Raw genomic sequence first — 18809 nt, forward strand, 5'->3', positions numbered from 1 at the left:
CATTGTTCGCTGCTGCCTTCTCTTTGGTTAACACACGGCCTGTTGTGATTAGCCTCCCTTTCCCGATGCCCGTGCTCGGCATTTCACAGCCATGCATTGGTGAGCTTTGGGTTTACCCCTCCACCACAGTTCATGAAATGAACAGTAATAAAATCTGCCCCTTGAAAATGCTCCGAGCGACTGAACTGGTTTAAAATGAGCTAGTGAGTCAAGCAGGTCGTAGTGCTCAGGTAAAGGTCATCCAGTCCCCCCCGTTCCCCCCCACGAGGGTTACCACCTTTCTAAAAGGCAAAAGCAGGACACATGCAGTAGCTCCCCCTGAGCCAGGCTGTGATAAGAACTGCCCAGGGACCCTGGGCCGCTGTGGGGAGCCCTGGACCCACCACCTGCCCAAGAGCAGCCCCTGGCCTGTGTCCCGCCCTGGCCCGGGACATGCCGCCCAGAGTAGGTGGAGGGTCTGGGGCTCCTCACAGTGGCCCAGGCTCTCTGGGCAGCCCTTACAATGGCCCTGCGGCAGGGGGAAGAGGAGGAGTTTGGAGGCAGGGCCTTGTGGTGAGGGGCTAAGGCCCACCTGAGCCCCCCACCAGGAAGAGGCTGGTGGTGCCCTTGAGCCTCGGGCAGGCATGGAGCAGCGCCCCAGGGAATCCAGGACAAATGTTCCCAGAGTCATTCAGCCCGGGACTGGGACTTGAACGCCATATTTCGGGACTGCCCCACCCCATTCAGGAGGGGTGGTCACCCCACTGCCCTGTGAAGCAGGGTTAAGTAGATCTACGGGGAGTTAGGCTGGGACACTCAGATGTCGCAAGCCCTTGGCAGAGAATTCCTCCACCAAGAAGCAGCGTCGCTAACAAAGACGGTGATCCCCATTCACTGATTAAAACAAAACCAGCACGCCTAGCGGACAGCCAGGCGCTCGGCCTTCTGGGAGCTTGCAGGAGGGCAGCCAGGATGGCCTGACGAAGCTGGTCGGGGGGAACGTGCCCTTATGGGACAGACGAGCCAGGTCTCTGTACTCGGCTTTGTGCAAGAAGAGGGAGTTCATTGCTGGCTGGGAGAGAGGTCAGGACTGGAACGGAGCACGTGGCATGTTCTCAGCGCTGCTGCTGAGCGGGCAGTGCCCATGCTGCTGTCCGAGCTGCAGACTGGGCATTAGACCCCTCCAGGCCGGATGCGGCGGGCGCGGGAGCCCTGCTATTCTATATGGGTTTGTACACCACGTGCATCACTGCAGTATTTAGCTCCTCCCAGGCGTGCGTGAGACAATGCCAGTTCCCGGCCTGCTGGGGGTTAATTTAGCATTTCAGCACACAGAAAACACACCATTGCTTTGTAGGGTCAGTGGAGGTCTCCTCAGGCCCCTGTATAAGCCCAGCAGGGCCGAGTCTGAGCTGAGCAGGGGCGCTGGGGGATCCCATTTTACTCCTTACCCCCTGCCTCTTTGTCACAGATCCCTGCAAATAAGTCACATGTATCCTCGAGCAAGGACAGGGCAGGGCTGCCAAGACAGCCCTTTCTCCGGGGACAGACTTAATATTAACTCAGAATTAAAAGTGCAGGAAGGGGACTTGTAGCAGACACTTTAATTCAATTCCTGGGCTAGAGGTGAGAGCACAGGCCTGGGAGGCAGGCGGGAGCTTGGAATTCAAACCTCTGCTACTGACTCATTGTGTGCCCTTGGGAAGGTCACTTTGCCTTTCTGTACTTCAGTTTCCCCCAAGTATAAAATGAGGAAGATAACGCACGTCACAGAGCCGCAAGTGAGGCGTAGTTATAGTGAGGCATTCTGAGATCCTCAAATGGGAAGGGCTGGGGAAGCATTCAGGACAACACAATGGGGAACTCAAAGCCACACAGATCTCACCACACTGGAGTTCGACTCTCTGCATCTCGTATGAGTCATCGACAGGGTCTGAACCCAGGGCCTTGGGAACCACGGCACAGCTCTCTACCACTTGAAGTTAACGGGTGCACCCCTAAGATCCCCTCCCTGCCACTGGTTTGCTACCATTGTAACAGGCCTGACAAACTTGATGCACCTACCACATCGCTGTCGTGATATCTATAAAGAATGCCGTATAAAATATCAAATGAAAACTTATGTCGTACAGGTCATCACAATCCTTGTATTATGGCTGTATGGGTGTTAATTAAACAGTTGTCTGTTTATGCTAAAAATGTGTATAAAACCATGTAACCAGGCACAGTTGATGAACAAGTCTCCATTTTCAGTTTCTGTTATCTCTGCTTAGTATCACTTAAAGCTCTGGTCGTTATTAATAAAGTTCTTTATTGAAGTAAGGTGTGAATTCCCAGGTGAGCCAGGCTGGTGTGTGGTCGGTCTCTTTGGAAACACCGGACTAGGTATTTCTGAGGGCATCCAGTGACAGGGGCTGGATGCCACAAGGAGATGTTTCTGGAGAGCTCGGGAACTGAAGTATGCCAAGGGTTAACCTGCAAGGCTAACTTTGGACTGGCAGAGTCCACAGGAGTTTGTTTGGCCGGCTAACAGACTGGGGTAGCAAGAGTTTAGCACCAACAAATTCCTCTTTTGCTAAAGCAGGCGGTAACAGATAAAGCTCTGAACGCCCTGGGCTGGGACGTTCAGAACCACAGCACCACTCTCTACCACTGGAGTTCAAGGGGTAATTCCATTCACTGGCAGCAGTAGCAGACTGTTATCCTCTGTGTCACATCCACCTACAGTACATTGATCAATGGTCCCAAGGGTGGTTATCACTGATTGGGCTCTCTATCAAGCTGTAAAGCTGTATTTGTAGCCCGAATGCTCAAGGGACTGGTCAGGAGAAGTTGCTTTAATGGGGACTGAATGGCCCGTGATTCCTGGGCTGTTCCCAGATACAGAGACAGGTATAAGAATCTCTCTAAGTAACCAGCCGGCCCTAGGGTTCAGTTAATAGAGTTTAAATGAATATTTATTTATTTACCAGCTCAGAGTGCCTCAACCATGCAGAGTGAAACCTAATTATAAGGAAACGGCAACAGTAAACATAGGACTTAGAGATACCAAAGGCCTATTAGATCTTCCAGCCCACTGGCTGCTCCTCCCAGCCCTGGCCAGTACAGCATGGCCTAGTGTTTCGCCCAGCCCAGGTTTAACCCATGGGGCTCTCACCCCTCCTCATGGGATGCTGTTTCCTGTTGGCTTGAGCCTTCGACTGCGTCTGTGTCAATCTCAGCTGCGCCTCGTCCTACACAGGCAAACGGCTTCTCATTCTACCTGAAATCTTCCACGTTGTCCAACACGTCTCACTGTCAGGAACTGTTTCTGGCGGTTCACCTGTATTGTCCTGTTCTGCATTTAACTTCCATGGCTCCCAGTTAGATTGCACCCCGAACACAGCCTCTTTCCAGGGGTGGATTGACAGTTAGTGGGGCCCCCTGGCCCTGTGCACAGCTTCATTTTCGGGGGCCCCCCAGGGACCCAGCCACGAAAAAGAACATTCTCTCTTATCTCCCCCCCATTTGTCATTCTTTTTTTTTCATCCTCCTCCTATATTATAAGTAATGGGAAGTAAATGAAAATAAAGTGAGGGACCTTGATTGGGGCAGGGGGTTGGGGTACAGAAGGGAGTGCGGGGGTTGGGCTCCGGGAGGAAGTTGGGTGCTGGGTGCGGGCTCTGGGCTGGGGCAGGGGGTTGGGGTGTGGGAGGAGGGGTGAGGGGTGAAGGCTCTCAGAGGAAGTTGGGTGCTGGGTGCGGGCTCTGGGTTGGGTCAAGGGGTTGGGGTGCGGGAAGGGGGCAGGGGGGCGGCATCGGCAACCCCCTCCCCCACTCCAGCAGTGGCTCCTAGGCGGGGGGCGGGAGGCAGGGGGTCTCCGTGCGCTGCTGCCCGCAGACACTGCCCCCGCAGCTCCCATTAGCAGCAGTTCTTGGCCAATGGGAGCTGCGGAGTCGGTGCTCAGGGCAGGGGCAGGACGCAGAGACACCTACCAGCCCTGGGGCCGCAGGGACAAGCCGGCCACTTCGGGGAGCGGCGTGGCGCGGAGGGAGGGAGGCAGAGTGGGCAGGGAGCCGCCTTAGCCCTGCTGCTGGCACGTCTCTGTGCGGCCCTTGGGGGTGGGGGGCTGCAGGTCTCCGTGCACTGCCTGCATGCGGAGCCGCCTCCCCCCGTGCCAGGGGCACGCAGAGACGTGCCAGCAGCCGGCTGCTTCCGGGAGCAGCGTGGGGCCACCGGCCAGGGCATGCAGGCAGCCTGCCTGCCTGAACCCTGCTGCGCCACCGGCCGGGACTCAGGGGCAGGTAGTCAGATATTTGCCCTGCATTTTGGGGACCCCCTGTCGTTGGGGGCCCTGAGCCACCGCATGGTTAGTTTCATGATAAATCCGCTCCTGCCTCTTTCTGTTCACCCCGTCCAAATACAGCATTGAGCGGTCAAAATTTCTCATGCATAACAAGACCCAGTTCAGTTCAGCAGTTAAAACTAATTGCACTGAAATGGACGTGCTCTTTCTCTCTCTCTCTCTGACAAGCTGTCATGTATCAGCCTAGTTCCAGGCCCCGCAGCCAGGATTTCCCCAGGGTGGATCTGTCTAAGAGTAAATGGCTAATTTCTGACTGGATTGATTTTCACTGGGGCTGGCAGTGAGGAGATGTTTGCGCCTCGTTTATGGGGATCTGAGCGTGGGAGAGCATGACAATCAGTGGTGGCAGGTTGTCACTGCACATTACTGACTGATGCGTTTCTCTTCCTGCCGTTGATGCAAACGCCATGTTCAACGTAAGCTTGTAGAGTTGCTCTGGGCAAAGTGAGGGATCCATGTGAAATCGATCCCACAGGGAGGGCGACGGTACAGTAACATTTCAGATCAGTTGCATCTACAGCCGGCTTTGTCCCTCACCCCTCTTGCATCTGGAGTGGGGGAATCGAGCCCTCCATGGCCTGCAATCATAACAAGTCGCAGCTTGGTGGCTGATGCAGGAGGCAGATTAGAATCCAGCTGTGTCTCCCTCAGCCTCGCTGATTCTGTGGAGCTGCAGATGGAAAATCTTGTTCCTACAATAAACTCTGGGGTTTATTGCACGATGAGATCCAACCACCACATGAAAAGCAGCAGCTTTCAGCTTTCCTGGCAAACTCCACATGGAGACCAAGTTTCAGGGAAGTTTGAATGATCCCAGAGCCGCTCTCGGATTGGGAAGGAAATTGCCCGGATTTCACTGTTCTGCATGGTTTCAGTGAGTCGCCTGCACATTGTGACTGAGTTTTTGGATCCTAGAATACCAGATCACTCAGTCTGACCTCCTGTATATCACCAGCCCCCAGCACCATCCGGCTCTCCAAACCCAACGTCCGAAACTAGCCCAGACTGTTAAAACCCTCAGAAGACTAAGCTTGTGTTTTGCTCTGCAGCTTAACGTATGTCCAAACCCCAGACTCAAGAGGAGACAACCCACAGGGAAGGAGGTGGAAGAAAGGCACAGGCCTCTGCAGAACCAAATTACGAAGCATCACCCACATAGAACCACCCCCATAGAATCATAGAATACCAGAGTTGGAAGGGACCCCAGGAGGTCATCTAGTCCAACCCCCTGCTCAAAGCAGGACCAATCCCCAACTAAATCATCCCAGCCAGGGCTTTGTCAAGCCTGACCTTAAAACCTCTAAGGAGGGAGGTTCCACCACCTCCCTAGGGAACCCATTCCAGTGCTTCACCACCCTCCTCGTGAAATAGTCTTTCCAAACATCCAACCTAAACCTCCCCCACTGCAACTTGAGACCATTACCCCTTGTTCTGTCATCAGCTACCACTGAGAACAGCCGAGCTCCATCCTCTTTGGAACCCCCTTTCAGATAGTTGAAAGCAGCTATCAAATCCCCCCTCACTCTTCTCTTCTGCAGACTAAACCGTCCTTCAGTGGCGCCGAGGAGACTCCAGAGACATTGCGGGGAGCGGATCTAGCATGGCCATCTCCCCAGAGTCACTCGGCAGGGCTAACGGGACCAAAGGGAGCAGCGCAGCAGGGAGCAAACCCCACAGGACAGAGGTACCAACTTTCTAATGTGCGGGGGGGTGTTCCCCCCGGCTCCACCCCAGACCCCGCCCCCACTCCTCCTTCCCCCAAGGTCCCACCCCTTTCCTCCCTCTTCCTGTCCCATTCCGTCCCTTCCCCCGAGCACCCCTCCCTCGCTCCTTCCCCTTCCCCTCCAGTACCACCTGCATGCCATGGAACAGCTGATCACGGCGGGCGGGAGGCGCTGGGGGGCAGGAGGGGGTGCTGATTGGTGCGGCCTGCCGGCAGGTGGAAAGCACTGGGGGGGAGGGAGAGGAGCTGATGGAGCACCCACGGAGTCAGCATCTGTGCCACACGACACCAGAGGGGCGAAATGAAATGCACTATCTTACACAGACAGAGCAAGCGCACCAAAAGAATCCAGTTTCATCTTACTCGCTGCTCGCTCAATTCAGCCAAATTACTGCACAACACCCAGGGCTTAATTTGGGCGAGGGCTTGCCAGGGCTGAGCCCCGGCACCTCTAGGCTTGGCAGTTCACAGCCCTGGCTCCTTTGGGCTTGGCAGTTCACAGCCTCAGCTCCTCCGGGCTTGTCAGTTCACAGCCTCAGCTCCTCCGGGCTTGTCAGTTCACAGCCCCGGCACCTCCGGGCTTGGTAGTTCACAGCCCTGGCTCCTCTGGGCTTGGCAGTTCACAGCCCCGGCTCCTCCGGGCTTGTCAGTTCACAGCCCCGGCCCTCTGGGCTTGGTAGTTCGCAGCCCCGGCTCCTCCGGGCTTGTCAGTTCACAGCCCCGGCTCCGCCGGGCTTGTCAGTTCACAGCCCCGGCTCCTCCGGGCTTGTCAGTTCACAGCCCCGGCACCTCTGGGCTTGGCAGTTCACAGCCCCGGCACCTCTGGGCTTAGCAGTTCACAGCCCCAGCACCTCCGGGCTTGGCTGTTCACAGCCCCGGCACTTCTGGGCTTGGCAGTTCACAGCCCCAGCTCCTCTGGGCTTGGCAGTTCACAGCCCCGGCACCTCCAGGCTTGCCGCATCCGTTATGAATGTAAAAATATTGCTTGAGCCCCAGCACCTCTTTCATTACAAATGAAGCCCTGACAACACCCTAACCAGATACTTTCCACCCCATGCCCTGATTCTGCTGATATTTTCCAACAGGTTAAGAAAGTTTAGGTTTAAGGTGAGGAGCGACAGAAGAGTCTAGCAAAGGAAGGGAAGATTTTAGATGCTGTTTGGGTCATGCACACGCTATAATAAAAAATTAGTCATAGAACCATTGGGTTAGAAGGGTCATCTAGTCTAACCCCATGCCATAGATGCAGGATTTATTGTGTTTAAACCATCCAACACAGATGGCTATCCAGCCTCTTTTTGAAAACCTCCAACAAACTTCCCTGACTTCCCTAGACAGTTTGTTCCATTGAAATGAAACACAGCTCCTTTCAGCAGTAGATCTCAAAGGAAATCAGTACTAAGATCCCCATTTCACAGGTGGGAAAACTGAGGTACAGTGAGGTGCAGTAATTTGCCCAAGGTCATCCAGCAGACCAGTGGCAGAGCTAGGAACAGACCCAAGGTCTCTGGAGCCCCAGTGCTGCGCTCTATCCAACAAGCCATACTGTCTCCCACCACTGAAATGCAACCACCTCTGGGGGCAGAATATGGGAGCTAGTTTAAACAGTGCACAGCAGCCCTATTGAAGACATATCCCATGCAATGCTATATCCCAATGGAACTGCACTGGGAAATTTTAGGCAGGCAGATTGGAATTACCCAAGCTGGAATTGGGTCAGAGGATGGAGAAAACATTTCTGTTCCACAGGAAGTGCTCTGGGTTCTTTAACGACCACAAGGGGTCAGAGCCTCTGTTTTATTAAAGCATCTTCAGTGGCACAGCGCCTCCTAGAGCCCTGGCCCAAGCACTCACTCAAGGGGACAAGCGGCCCCCATTGAATCCCAACCACCCCATCCTGGGTTTTCCTTCGAGGTCTCCCATCCAAGCGTGGACCAGGCCTGAGGCTGGGCAAGCCGGGGAGAGCTGCCAGGGTCACAGCTGGCAGAGAGACGACTTTTCATTTCATTTCCCAAGCTGGGCTGTTTTCCCACGTTCTGCGGTTGCTGCCCTGATGCTGCATTTGATCACCGCACCATTTGGCAGCCCAGGCCTGAAAGCCTTGGGGGAGGCGGTTTGAGACGAAGGAGCTGAATTCTGCAGCGATCTTCATAGTCAGAGATGCCTTACTACAAAGACCCAAACAAAGCCCCTTTTTACACTAGCTCAACATTCAAAGCTCTTGGGATTAGTTGCTTTGTTGCTCCAGGTAATGAAATCCAGGCCCCAGCTATTGTCTCCTCCCCTGTCTCAGCTGCATGGAGGTGGAATGCTCTTTGCGCCCGCCCCTGCACCCGGTTTCCAGCGCTGACACGTTCACAGTGCAGCTTGGAGCCAGGGGGCAGGTGGGACTGCAGCTTCCAACAGTGGAGTGGGGGAAATGAGCTCTGATAGAGCCCTCCCCGTTCCTCGATCTCACTGCACCGCACAAAGGTGGCCGAGTATCATTAGCCCCATTTTATAAATGGGGAAACTGAGGCACAGAGCAATGAAGTGACTTACCAAAGGTCACCCATTTCTTTTCCTGCACAAAATTCTGGCCACAGAAATCGGCCCGATTTCACAAAGCATTTTGATTTCGATGGAACCACAGATTCGGAGGGAAAATGGTTCCATCAGAGTTTCTCCAACCAGCACAACTTGTAGCCTCTTTAATAGATCAGGACAGGGACTCGGGGGAAGGGGCGGCCCAAGGGTGGGGAGTTTGGGGGGAATGTGTGGCGCGAGGGTGGAGGCTCAGGGAGAAGGGACGGTGTGGGGGAAGGGCCTGTGGGATCCCCCCCCCCACCTTTAGGATGCTTCCGCCGCTCCTGACTAGAGCCAATCATTTAGAAAAACATCCAAACTTGATTTTAAAATTGACAGTGATGGAGAATCCTGCCCATCCTGAGGCCAGTTGTTCCAATGGTTAACCACCCTCACTACTAAACATTTACTCCTTGTTTCCAGTCTGAATCTGTCTAGCTTCAAATGTCCGGCCATTGAATCATGTTAGATCTTTGTCTGCTACACTGAAGAGGCCTCTACTGTCATATTTCTGTTCCCAGTGTGGCTCCTTCTAGGCTATGATCAAGTCACCCCTTAGCCTGCTCTTTGTTCAGTTGTATGGACAGATGTACAATGTGCTGCCAACCCATCCTTCCTCTGACTGGCTTGGCATAACATTTGGGGGGCCTTAAAAATGGTTCTCCAGGAAGACACTGTGTGTCCTGCCATTGGCTCTGGAAGAGCCAGGCCACCTGGTGCAATTCCCTGCCCTCCCAGCGAGCCGGCAGACAAGTGGCTGGTATAATCCACTTGGGCCCCATGCCCAGCCCAGGGAAAGGATCGTTTTCCAAACTAATTAGCTGTGTGGCAATTGCTACCCTGGGATGGAACAAAAGCCCCACAATGAGCCATGCACCAGCATCTCAGCCGCGGCCCTTTCAATAATTCACATGAGCCAGCATCGGGTGTCATGCCTTTATCTGCAAGTCCAATAGATATCCCTTACCAACACCTGTGAATTATTCAGGAGAAACAACGATTGCTTTCCCCACCACGGAGAGAAAGCTCTGTGCCCTGCATTGCCTCGTTCCCCTGCCACTGTAGGATTTAACCCCTTCGGCCTTTTCGCTAAAGCTCACTTGTGGGATAGAAGCTTGCTCTGCTGTTAAGACATTGGGCTAAGACTCAGGAGACCTGGGGTCAGTTCCTGGCTCTGCCACACACTCCTGGTGTGAGTCCAGGGCAAGTCCCTTTATCTCTGCGTGTCTCAGTTCCCCAGCTGTGACAGGGGGGTAAAAACCAAATAGTAACACACCTGTGCAGGGGCCGGCAGTGTTACGTGGTCAGTGTGTTCGCCCCACCCAGCACAGCAGCCTTGGGCTGGGAAGTCCTGGCTGTTTAAGGACCCCACACAGATATACCAGCAAGGCAGCCGGACCATGCAACAATCAATACCAAAACACAGAGCTCTGCAGTGTGAGCTACAGGAGTGCTCCATCCCAGGGAAAATAATGGTAAAGTTCATAGGGGATTTGATTAACAAAGTATTAAAGGAGAGGAATATAATTCATGCCAGTCGATGTGGTTTTATGGGGGGAAAAAAAATCCCGTCAAACAAGCCTGATTTCATTCTTCGATTGCAAGTTTGGTTGATAAAGGTAACAACATAGAATAAGAACCAACGGCTGGAGGCTGAAGCCAGACAAATTCAGACTAGAAATAAGGGCTTGTCTATACTCTGGAGCACTCCTACAGCCCCATAGCTATGCGTACAGGGCCATAGCTGTGCTGCGGTAGTCTCCAGGTGTAGACACGCACTACGGCAATGGAAGAGGTCTTTCCTTCACTGTAGGAACTCCACCTCCCGGAGCCAAGGTGGACATGGAGGATGGAGCTGTTCTCAGTGGTGGCAGATGACAGAAGACAAAGCAATGGTCTCAAGTTGCAGTGGGGGAGGTCTAGGTTGGATATTAGGAAACACTATTTCACGAGGAGGGTGGTGAAGCACTGGAATGGGTTCCCTAGGGAGGTGCTGGAACCTCCACCCTTAGAGGTTTTTAAGGTCAGGCTTGTCAAAGCCCTGGCTGGGATGATTTAGTTGGGTTTGGTCCTGCTCTGAGCAGGGGATTGGACTACGTGACCGCCAGAGGTCTCTTCCAACCCTGATCTTCTATGATTCTATGATTCTATGTCCATGGAAGCATTCGTCTGTCAACCCTAGCCGCATCTACACTAGCGGTTAGGTCCACAGAGCTACAGCGCTCACCCGTGTGAATTTTTTCCCACCCCTGTACACAGTAGCTATGTCAAGCTATGTTTTAAGGGCAGAGCAGGCCTGAGGCAGACGTTTAACCTTGTGGGTGATTAACCCCTGGAACAAACTGCCATGGGGAGTGGTGGATTCTCCATCTCTTGATGTCGTCTTCCAATCCAGACTGACTGCCTTTCTGGAAGATGCTTTAGCCAAACACAAGGTACTGGCTCAATGCTGGGGCAACTGGGTGAAGTTTAAAGGCCTGTGATGCACACAGGAGTTCAGACCAGATGATCCAAAGGTCCCTGCTGGCTTCACACTCTCTGAGCATAGTTCCAGAGTTTCGTAAGACCAACAGAACTTCTCATTGGTGCCCATTGCCAACGGCTTTTGTGCAGCCCTTTGCCAAACCCACGGTGACCTCAGGAGGAGTCTGAGGCTGAGGAAAGCTGCTGTAAATGAGGGAAGTTACGCTGGAGTCCAAATAGCTACACGAATTTGTACCTTCTGAGGATCTGGCCCTGTTTATTCTGAGCGCAGTCAATCCAGGACCATGCTTTAGCCAACCGGTGAAGTTAGCAATTTGCTTTTTTCTGGAGAAAGGGGATGAGCTTGGTTTACAGGTCTCTAAGCAGCAATGAGCGTGAAACAACGAGACTATCTGGCTGAAAAGTGGTAGCCAGTGCTGGAGCTCTAACTCCTGGCTCCAGGCTCTGGGAGTGGATCCTGTTTCCGTCCCTATGGAGCAGCAAACCCTGGTAGAGGCCTCTCAGCTGGCTCCTCGTCCTCATTTCCAGCGGCTTGTATAGACATTCACATAGACTTACAAGTTCTTTTCCTTAGCGTGCGAGCAAATGTTGAGTCTTTGAAGAAATGCTGCATTGTTAGCTGTGCAATGATTCTTTGCAGGAAGCAGTGATAGGCAGTTTGCTCTTTATTCTCCCTACTTGGAGGCAATTTTTGACACAGAGCAGTTGCCTGAGAATGGGTGTGTGGGCTGAGATGCGGAGGAAAGGGAGTTGCCTCTGTTCTAGGATTGGTTCATGTGTGCAAATAAAGCAAATCACACTTAGATTATTCCCAGGCTCCATGTCAAATGACTTCTCCTCCAATGGGGAAGCTGACCTGCAAAGTCCTGGAAGCAGGCTACTGCTTGGTACAGGGGCAATTCTGGTGCCAGCAGTGGTATACTGGTGCCAGAAGTGGTCACGCCAATATCTGTGGTTCGTTGCAAACAGTCAGTCCATTGCAATACTTTGTCCATTTATGGCCCCTTTCATCGCAGAATCTCACAGCATTTTACGGACATTAATTCTCACAGCATCCTCATGAGCTGTAGATCCCATATTATCACCCCTGTTTTACAGAGGGGGAAATCAAGGCACAGAGAGGCAAGCTGACTTGCCCCCAGGACCCACAGCAGGGCAACAGAACTCAAATCTCCCGACTCCTAGTCCCCAGACATGAGGGCAAGAAACGCAGTAGTAGAGAGCGCTGTTCATTTGCAGCAGAGACAGGCTGAAGGGAAATAAAAGGATGCAATAGGTCGGCTGTTCAGGGTCAATGGAGCTATGCAGATTTACTCTCCAGAGGGAGCGTGGCGCAGAAGCAGCGCTGGTCACTAAAGCAACGTCTACACTGGAGCTGGCATTTCCAGCTCCGGGCGGTGAACACACACGAGCTTTGAACGAGGCAGTGCCCTGAAGTTAGCAATGCAGCTGTGGCGATATCAGGGGGCCATTCCAGGACGTACCTGTGGTCTCAGAGGGGACTGTACTCAAGGCGGCTAGAAAATGAGACTTGTCGTAAAGGCAGCATGTCTCTGGCTAAGGTACTTACCTGGCCTTTATTACCATAGTACCATCCTTCCTCTCTGCGTCAGCCTTGCAAGTAACTCCCTCCCGCCCCACAACACACAGGGGTTGGAGCTGTCTGGGACATCTTCAGTCGCTCCCAGAGCTGGGGTGGGCTCTGCCCTCAGGACAGCGACTGAATAAATATGCTCAATTGAACAGATCCTGTGCGCAGCATAATTGCTTAGGGCCTCGAGGAGCTCCAGGGCCCCCACTATTAATTATTAGTATGTGTTGTGTAGGGGGACCCAAACTATTCCTGCCTAGGGCCCCCGCTGGGCTAGCACTGCCTCTGCTCAATTCAAACTCTCGTGTGATTGTCCAAAACTCTCAATGAACCCGATACACAGTGAGGTCCAGTTTGATATTTTAAAGCGATTCATATTTAGCTTCCCTGCCCTGGAAACCATCTGTCTGTGTCGTCACTTGAAACAAGTGTCAACACTCCCAGCCGGTGGCTCCGAAGACCCAGACTGGGGGCGAGACCCTGCGCAACACACTGGCTTTTAGGCCTTTAGTTTTTGTAACTCCTGCCTGTGTAAGAGTAGCTCCTAGGAACCTCGGCTGAGATCCGGGCCCCACTGCGCTGGGTGCTGCACAAACACAAACACAAAGTGAGAGCCACTGCCTGCCGCAAAGAGCTTCCAGCCCAAATAGACAAGAGAAAGGGCACGAGAGGAGACAAAGGCATGGACGGACGCGGCGAACCCAAGGTCACCCAGCAGGTCAATGGCTCTTCACTCCCAGTCCAGTGCTCTACCCATGAGTTCAGAAGTCTCCGGTGAGTGGCTGTCCCCAGGGACTGCAACAACCTGTTGCTTTCCCACATCTAACAGAGCTCTCTATTAGCTCACACAGTGAGGGCAGCATTTGTTATGCTAAAAGTCTTGGGTTCGATACCCACTGATAGCCTGTGGTACCTATATGTGCAGATGACCTTGTTCTAGGGTTTGCTTCCCCCACCGGAGACTCATGTATAACTCAGGAATGGCTGCGTGCTTAAACAAAGCTGATGTCTGAGTAGTGGTGCAGAGCTGTGCGTAGCACGCAGGGGCCTTCTCTGGACAGGCCACTGCCTAACAGGTGTGGCATCCAGCATGGGCTTGTTCATGCTTGGGGGTCAGGTGCTGATTTCTGGTGTATACTTTGGGCTGGGAGCTGAGCTGCTGCCCATCTCTTTAGCTCTTTCCTCCGACACATTTAGTGCAGGCCAAATTCACGTACCCCCAATGATCATCCAAACAGCAGCTCCCTCCCGGCTCCGAACCCAAATATCGCACCATGCGCTCACACCTGTGTAACACGCTGGCTGTGTGCCTGTTCCCGGGCCACTGCAGGATAACAGCCTACAGCTTTCAGAGTAACAGCTGTGTTAGTCTGTATTTGCAAAAAGAAAAGGAGGACTTGTGGCACCTTAGAGACTAACCAATTTATTTGAGCATAAGCTTTCGTGAGCTACAGCTCACTTCATCGGATGCATACTGTGGAAAGTGTAGAAGATCTTTTATACACATAAAGCATGAAAAAATACCTCCCCCCACCCCACTCTCCTGCTGGCAATAGCTTATCTAAAGTGACAAAGCATGAAAAAATACCTCCCCCCACCCCACTCTCCTGCTGGCAACAGCTTATCTAAAGTGACAAAGCATGAAAAAATACCTGCTACCGGCTAATGGAATTACTCTTTTAGCTCCAGTGTGGATATCCTGTCGGGGCAGGTTGTTGACTTATATATGCTGGCTAGCATATGTTTTATATATATATAACATATGCTAGCCATCATATATAAATCAACAATATATATAAAGCATTAAACATAAATATTAAGTATTAATATAGCAGTTATATAACCCAGATTAGCCTGTACCTTTGTTATAATCCTGTTCATTTATGCTAGGCATCCCATAATACCTAGCAATAGTTTCAGTAAGATTTGACTTAAGAGATTGGAAAATTTTTAGTAGCAGGATCTATGATTGTTTCCTTGTAGCAACAGAAAGTGAGTTACCCTCACAAGCCTGACATAGGCACAGGGAGGTGTCTTCCTGCCTCTTAGCATGTGGAATGCATGTACCCAGCACAAAGCTAAGGGTGCATCACGGTAAACACGGAGGGTATACAAGGATGGCTTTAGAGGTGTACCTCTGGGAGCACACCATCTGTGTAAGGTGAACGCGACGTCACTGCACAGGAGACCGGTACGGTATAGCACAGCGGTGTCCAATACCTTCGCCGCTAGCCACATGTGGCTAATAGGCTTTTGAATTGTGGCTAATGCATGTGGCTTTTTTATAATGTGGCTTAATGTGGCTTTTTTATAATGTGGCTAATAAGAAAAATTCAGAACCACAAGTGTGGCTAGCATCGAATTTCTATTGGACACCGCCGGTATTGAACCTTTCTCGTGCCTGCCATTGGTTGTTTGGTCTCTCGAGTATATTTCGTAACAAACCAAAGCGCAGCCAAGCAATTGACAATACAATTTATCAACCAGGTGGAGTCATTACACCTAGTCTGTGCTTGGACAGTTACAGATGAAAAGCAATCACTGGAAGCCTGCTAGATAGCAAGCCTTTGCTCTTATACTGAACTAGATGGCTAATACCAGGTGGGAGTATGACCAGCGTTGTTAAATGCAACAAAGTATGTGCTGCTAATTACTGCTAGGGGCCAGATTCAGTATGGCCTCTGCTGGTGCATGAGCCAAAAGGCAATATCCCCTCTCCCCATGTGCTAAAGATACGTCCACATTCGGGAGGACGGCCCTGCATTTCATCACTGGGACACCAATAACTGGCAAAGGCAGAGAACTGGGAGGCCAGTTAAAGGATTAGCAGAGATGAGTGAGGAGGAAAGATTAAAGGAATTTAATTTGTGCAGGCTGGAGAAAAGGAGACCCGGGGGAGTGATCGGATACGAGGGTGCAAAGGGCTGGAAGCCAGTAACAGAGCCTACCAGAAGGGGAAGGGCGTTGATCATGCCTGAGGCTGGGACCCACGAGTGATGGATTCAGACCAACGGGATCCAGGTTAGAAAACAGTTTCCAAAGTTGGGCTGGCCGAGCCCAGTCAACTGCCTCCCACGCTTAGCGATAGTAAAACGGGGGCTCAGTCTAACATTGCCATTTTATTCTGCTTCTTATGCCAGTGCCCATCCCTGCAGTGTCTGATCCCCATTAGCTGGGCAGAGGGTAATCGAGGGTGAATTCCTCCCATGGGCATGGGAATGGCAACACGTAAGTCCCACTTCAGGGAAGTGGGTGGGTCAAAAGGTGATTTTACAGCCCTTCTGTGGGTTTCAGCCCAACGCAGGTAGAGAACCACCATTGTAAACTGCCCCCCTATTTTGTCTGGTTATTAGCTGCCTCTCAGTATAAGCAGTATGTGGCCTGTAGGAGTGCAGATCTTCCTCTCCCCTCCCCCTGTAGTGGGTATAATGACTGCAAATTTTAGCTCTGATTTCCAGCCCATAGACTCAGCATGTTTCAAATTCAGGTAGTAAAGATTCCGGTGGGCTTGGCTTGCTTGTCCCCTTGGAAGATCTAGTAACCTCCTCCCATCTCTCCGGCCTCCAAACAAAACCATGACACCAGCTAGCGGGGGGGTGGCCTATTCCACACGGCATGGGACTGGCCCCACCACAGGGGAAGAGGAGGACTCGCTCTCACCTGTTGGTGAAGACTTTGCTGTAGTTGAACACCTGGATCTCCAGCATCTCGTTGCCATCGATATTGCTGGCGATTGGCCATCGGAAGGTCTGCGGGAAAACAACGGAAGGAGAAAGTTAGGGTTCTGCTGGGGTTTGTTCCAGGGGAGAGGTTACGCTGGTGGGTTTTTTGCACCCACAGGAATCAGATCCTCAGCTGGTGGAAATCAGCAAAATTTACTTTATTGTATTATCCATGTTACAGTCGCTCCCAAAGGCTGCAGCTGAGATCAGTGCCTGGCATAGTACATGGAAAGTTTCTGCCCTGAACAGCTAAGGGCAGACAAAGGGTGAGTGGAGACAGAGGCAGGAAATGACTTGGAAATGTGAGGAACCATTAGGAAAGGGATAAACAATAAGAAAGAAAATATCACATTGCCACTATATAAATCCATGGGGCGCCCACAGCTTGAATACTGCGTGCAGATGTGGTCGCCCTGTCTCAAAAAGGGTATAGGGGAACAGGAAAGGTTCAGAGAAGGGCAACATTGATGATCAAGGGTATGGAACGGCTTTCCGATGAGGAGAGACTAAAAAGATGAGGGTTGTTCAGCTTAGAAAAGAGATGACTAAGGGGCGATAATGGAATTGTCCATAGAAGCATGAGTGGTGTGGAGAAAGTGAGGAGAGAAGTGTTCTGTGTTGTTTCCTACAGCACAAAAACCAGGGGTCACCCAATGAAATTTATAGGCGGGAGATTTACAACAAACAAAAGGCATTATTTCTTCACACAACGCACGGTCAACCGGTGGAACTCATTGCCAGGGGACGCTGTGAAGGCCAAAAGTATAACCGGGTTCAAAAAAGAATTAGATAAGTTCATGGAGCACAGGTTCTCCAATGGCTATTTGCCAGGATGGGCAGGGATGCAATCCCCTGCTTGAGATCACCCTACCCCTCTGACTACCAGATGCTGGGAGGGGAAGGCAGAGGTGTATCCTTCCAAAATTTCCCTGTTCTTTACACTCCCCCAGAAGCTGTGCTACTGGTCATTGTCAGAAGACAGGACACTGGGCCAGATGGACCTTTGGTCTGACCCACTATAGCAGCTCCTATGTTCTTACAGCCAAAGTCACATGGCAAGTAAGAGGCAAGGTGAGGCACTGAACCCAGGTCTCTAGGACACCAGACCAGCATCCTGCCCACTGGGCCACACACCCTCTCTGGCAGCCCCTAGGTCGTCTTTACCTGTTCCTGGCAAAGAAAATGGCTTTATTTTCTCCTAGATAATGTCACTGCATTTCCAAGAAAGTTTAATGGGGGAGAGTGACCCAAGACAGACAGGCCAAAAGGGGTATCCACTTGCAGTCCCCATGAGGACACGAATGAGGGGCTCTTTCAACAGGAGCCGCAGTGAAAACACAGGCCTAGCGCTGATAAGGTTTCATTGTCGGTGCTCGGACTAGCATAAGAACATAAGAATGGCCATACTGGGTCAGACCAAGGGTCCATCTAGCCCAACGTCCTGTCCGATGGTGGCCAGTGCCAGGTGCCCCAGAGGGAATGACCAGAACAGGGAATCACCAAGTGATCCATCCCCTGTCGCCCGTTCCCAGCTTCGGGCAAACAAATTCTATTTTTATTGTTTTTTTGCAAGCCAAGCAATCAGCCTGCTGGGACGGTTCACACAAGGAAGTTAAAAACGTTATCCGATTGTCCAAGACATAACCCTCTCATGCCCACTGGGAGCTGAGGAAACCTTATTACCAAACTGCAAACAATTCATTATAGGAAGGCAGCCGCAGCGAGCGAGTCAGAACAATGCTGAGTGCGAAGGCCATATCCCGAGCTGCTGAAACATCCCTGCAGATCTCTGGCTTTACTGGAGGAACACAATGATAATTATGTTCAAAGGGGTGAAAGGCGGGGGTGGGGGGTTATCAAGACATTATCCAGTGTTTGAAAGCTCCTGGAGACACAGCCAAAGCAGAAATGGCCTGATGGGTCTATTTCCCCTAACCGACACTCACACTAATACACACAGCAAGTTTTATAAAATTTCCTGCGGAGCTGTTATTGCCAAATGGAGGAAAGGAAAAAATTGGGTTGTGATTCCAACTAAGTGAGAGGAACTGGTGCAGTGAAAGAGCATTTAATTTGTACAGGATTTGTATTTCTAGGTAATTCTTTTTCACTGCCTGGGAATGTATCCCCATCATAAAGAGTTTGGCTGAATTTGGAAATGATACCCCTATGGACTTGAATATTTTATAGACACAGACACAGACACACACACACACACACACACACACACACAGGAGAGTCACTAGATTGTTGGCCCTGCTCCACCTGCTTTGTATTGCAGAAAACCTCAGAGTTACAAACACCTCGGGAAACTCTGAAATGTTCGTAACTTTGAACAAAACATTAGGGTTATTTTTTCAAAAGTTTACCGGTGAACATTGACTGAATACAGCTTTGAAA

At 51.6% G+C, this 18809-nt stretch overlaps 1 protein-coding gene across 8 annotated transcripts in view; it reads right to left on the reverse strand.

Annotated features, from left to right (window-relative positions):
• OTOF (otoferlin) overlaps positions 1-18809 on the reverse strand; it is a 216395-nt gene that overhangs the window by 130044 nt on the left and 67542 nt on the right. For all 8 annotated transcript variants that reach the window (XM_074947330.1, XM_074947327.1, XM_074947329.1 and 5 more), the window contains exon 3: positions 16348-16436. In XM_074947330.1, coding sequence (XP_074803431.1) covers positions 16348-16436 — 89 coding nt within the window. The remainder of the gene's footprint in view (positions 1-16347; positions 16437-18809) is intronic.

Source organism: Natator depressus, chromosome 3, assembly GCF_965152275.1.
Source record: "Natator depressus isolate rNatDep1 chromosome 3, rNatDep2.hap1, whole genome shotgun sequence".
Lineage (NCBI taxonomy): Eukaryota > Metazoa > Chordata > Testudines > Cheloniidae > Natator > Natator depressus.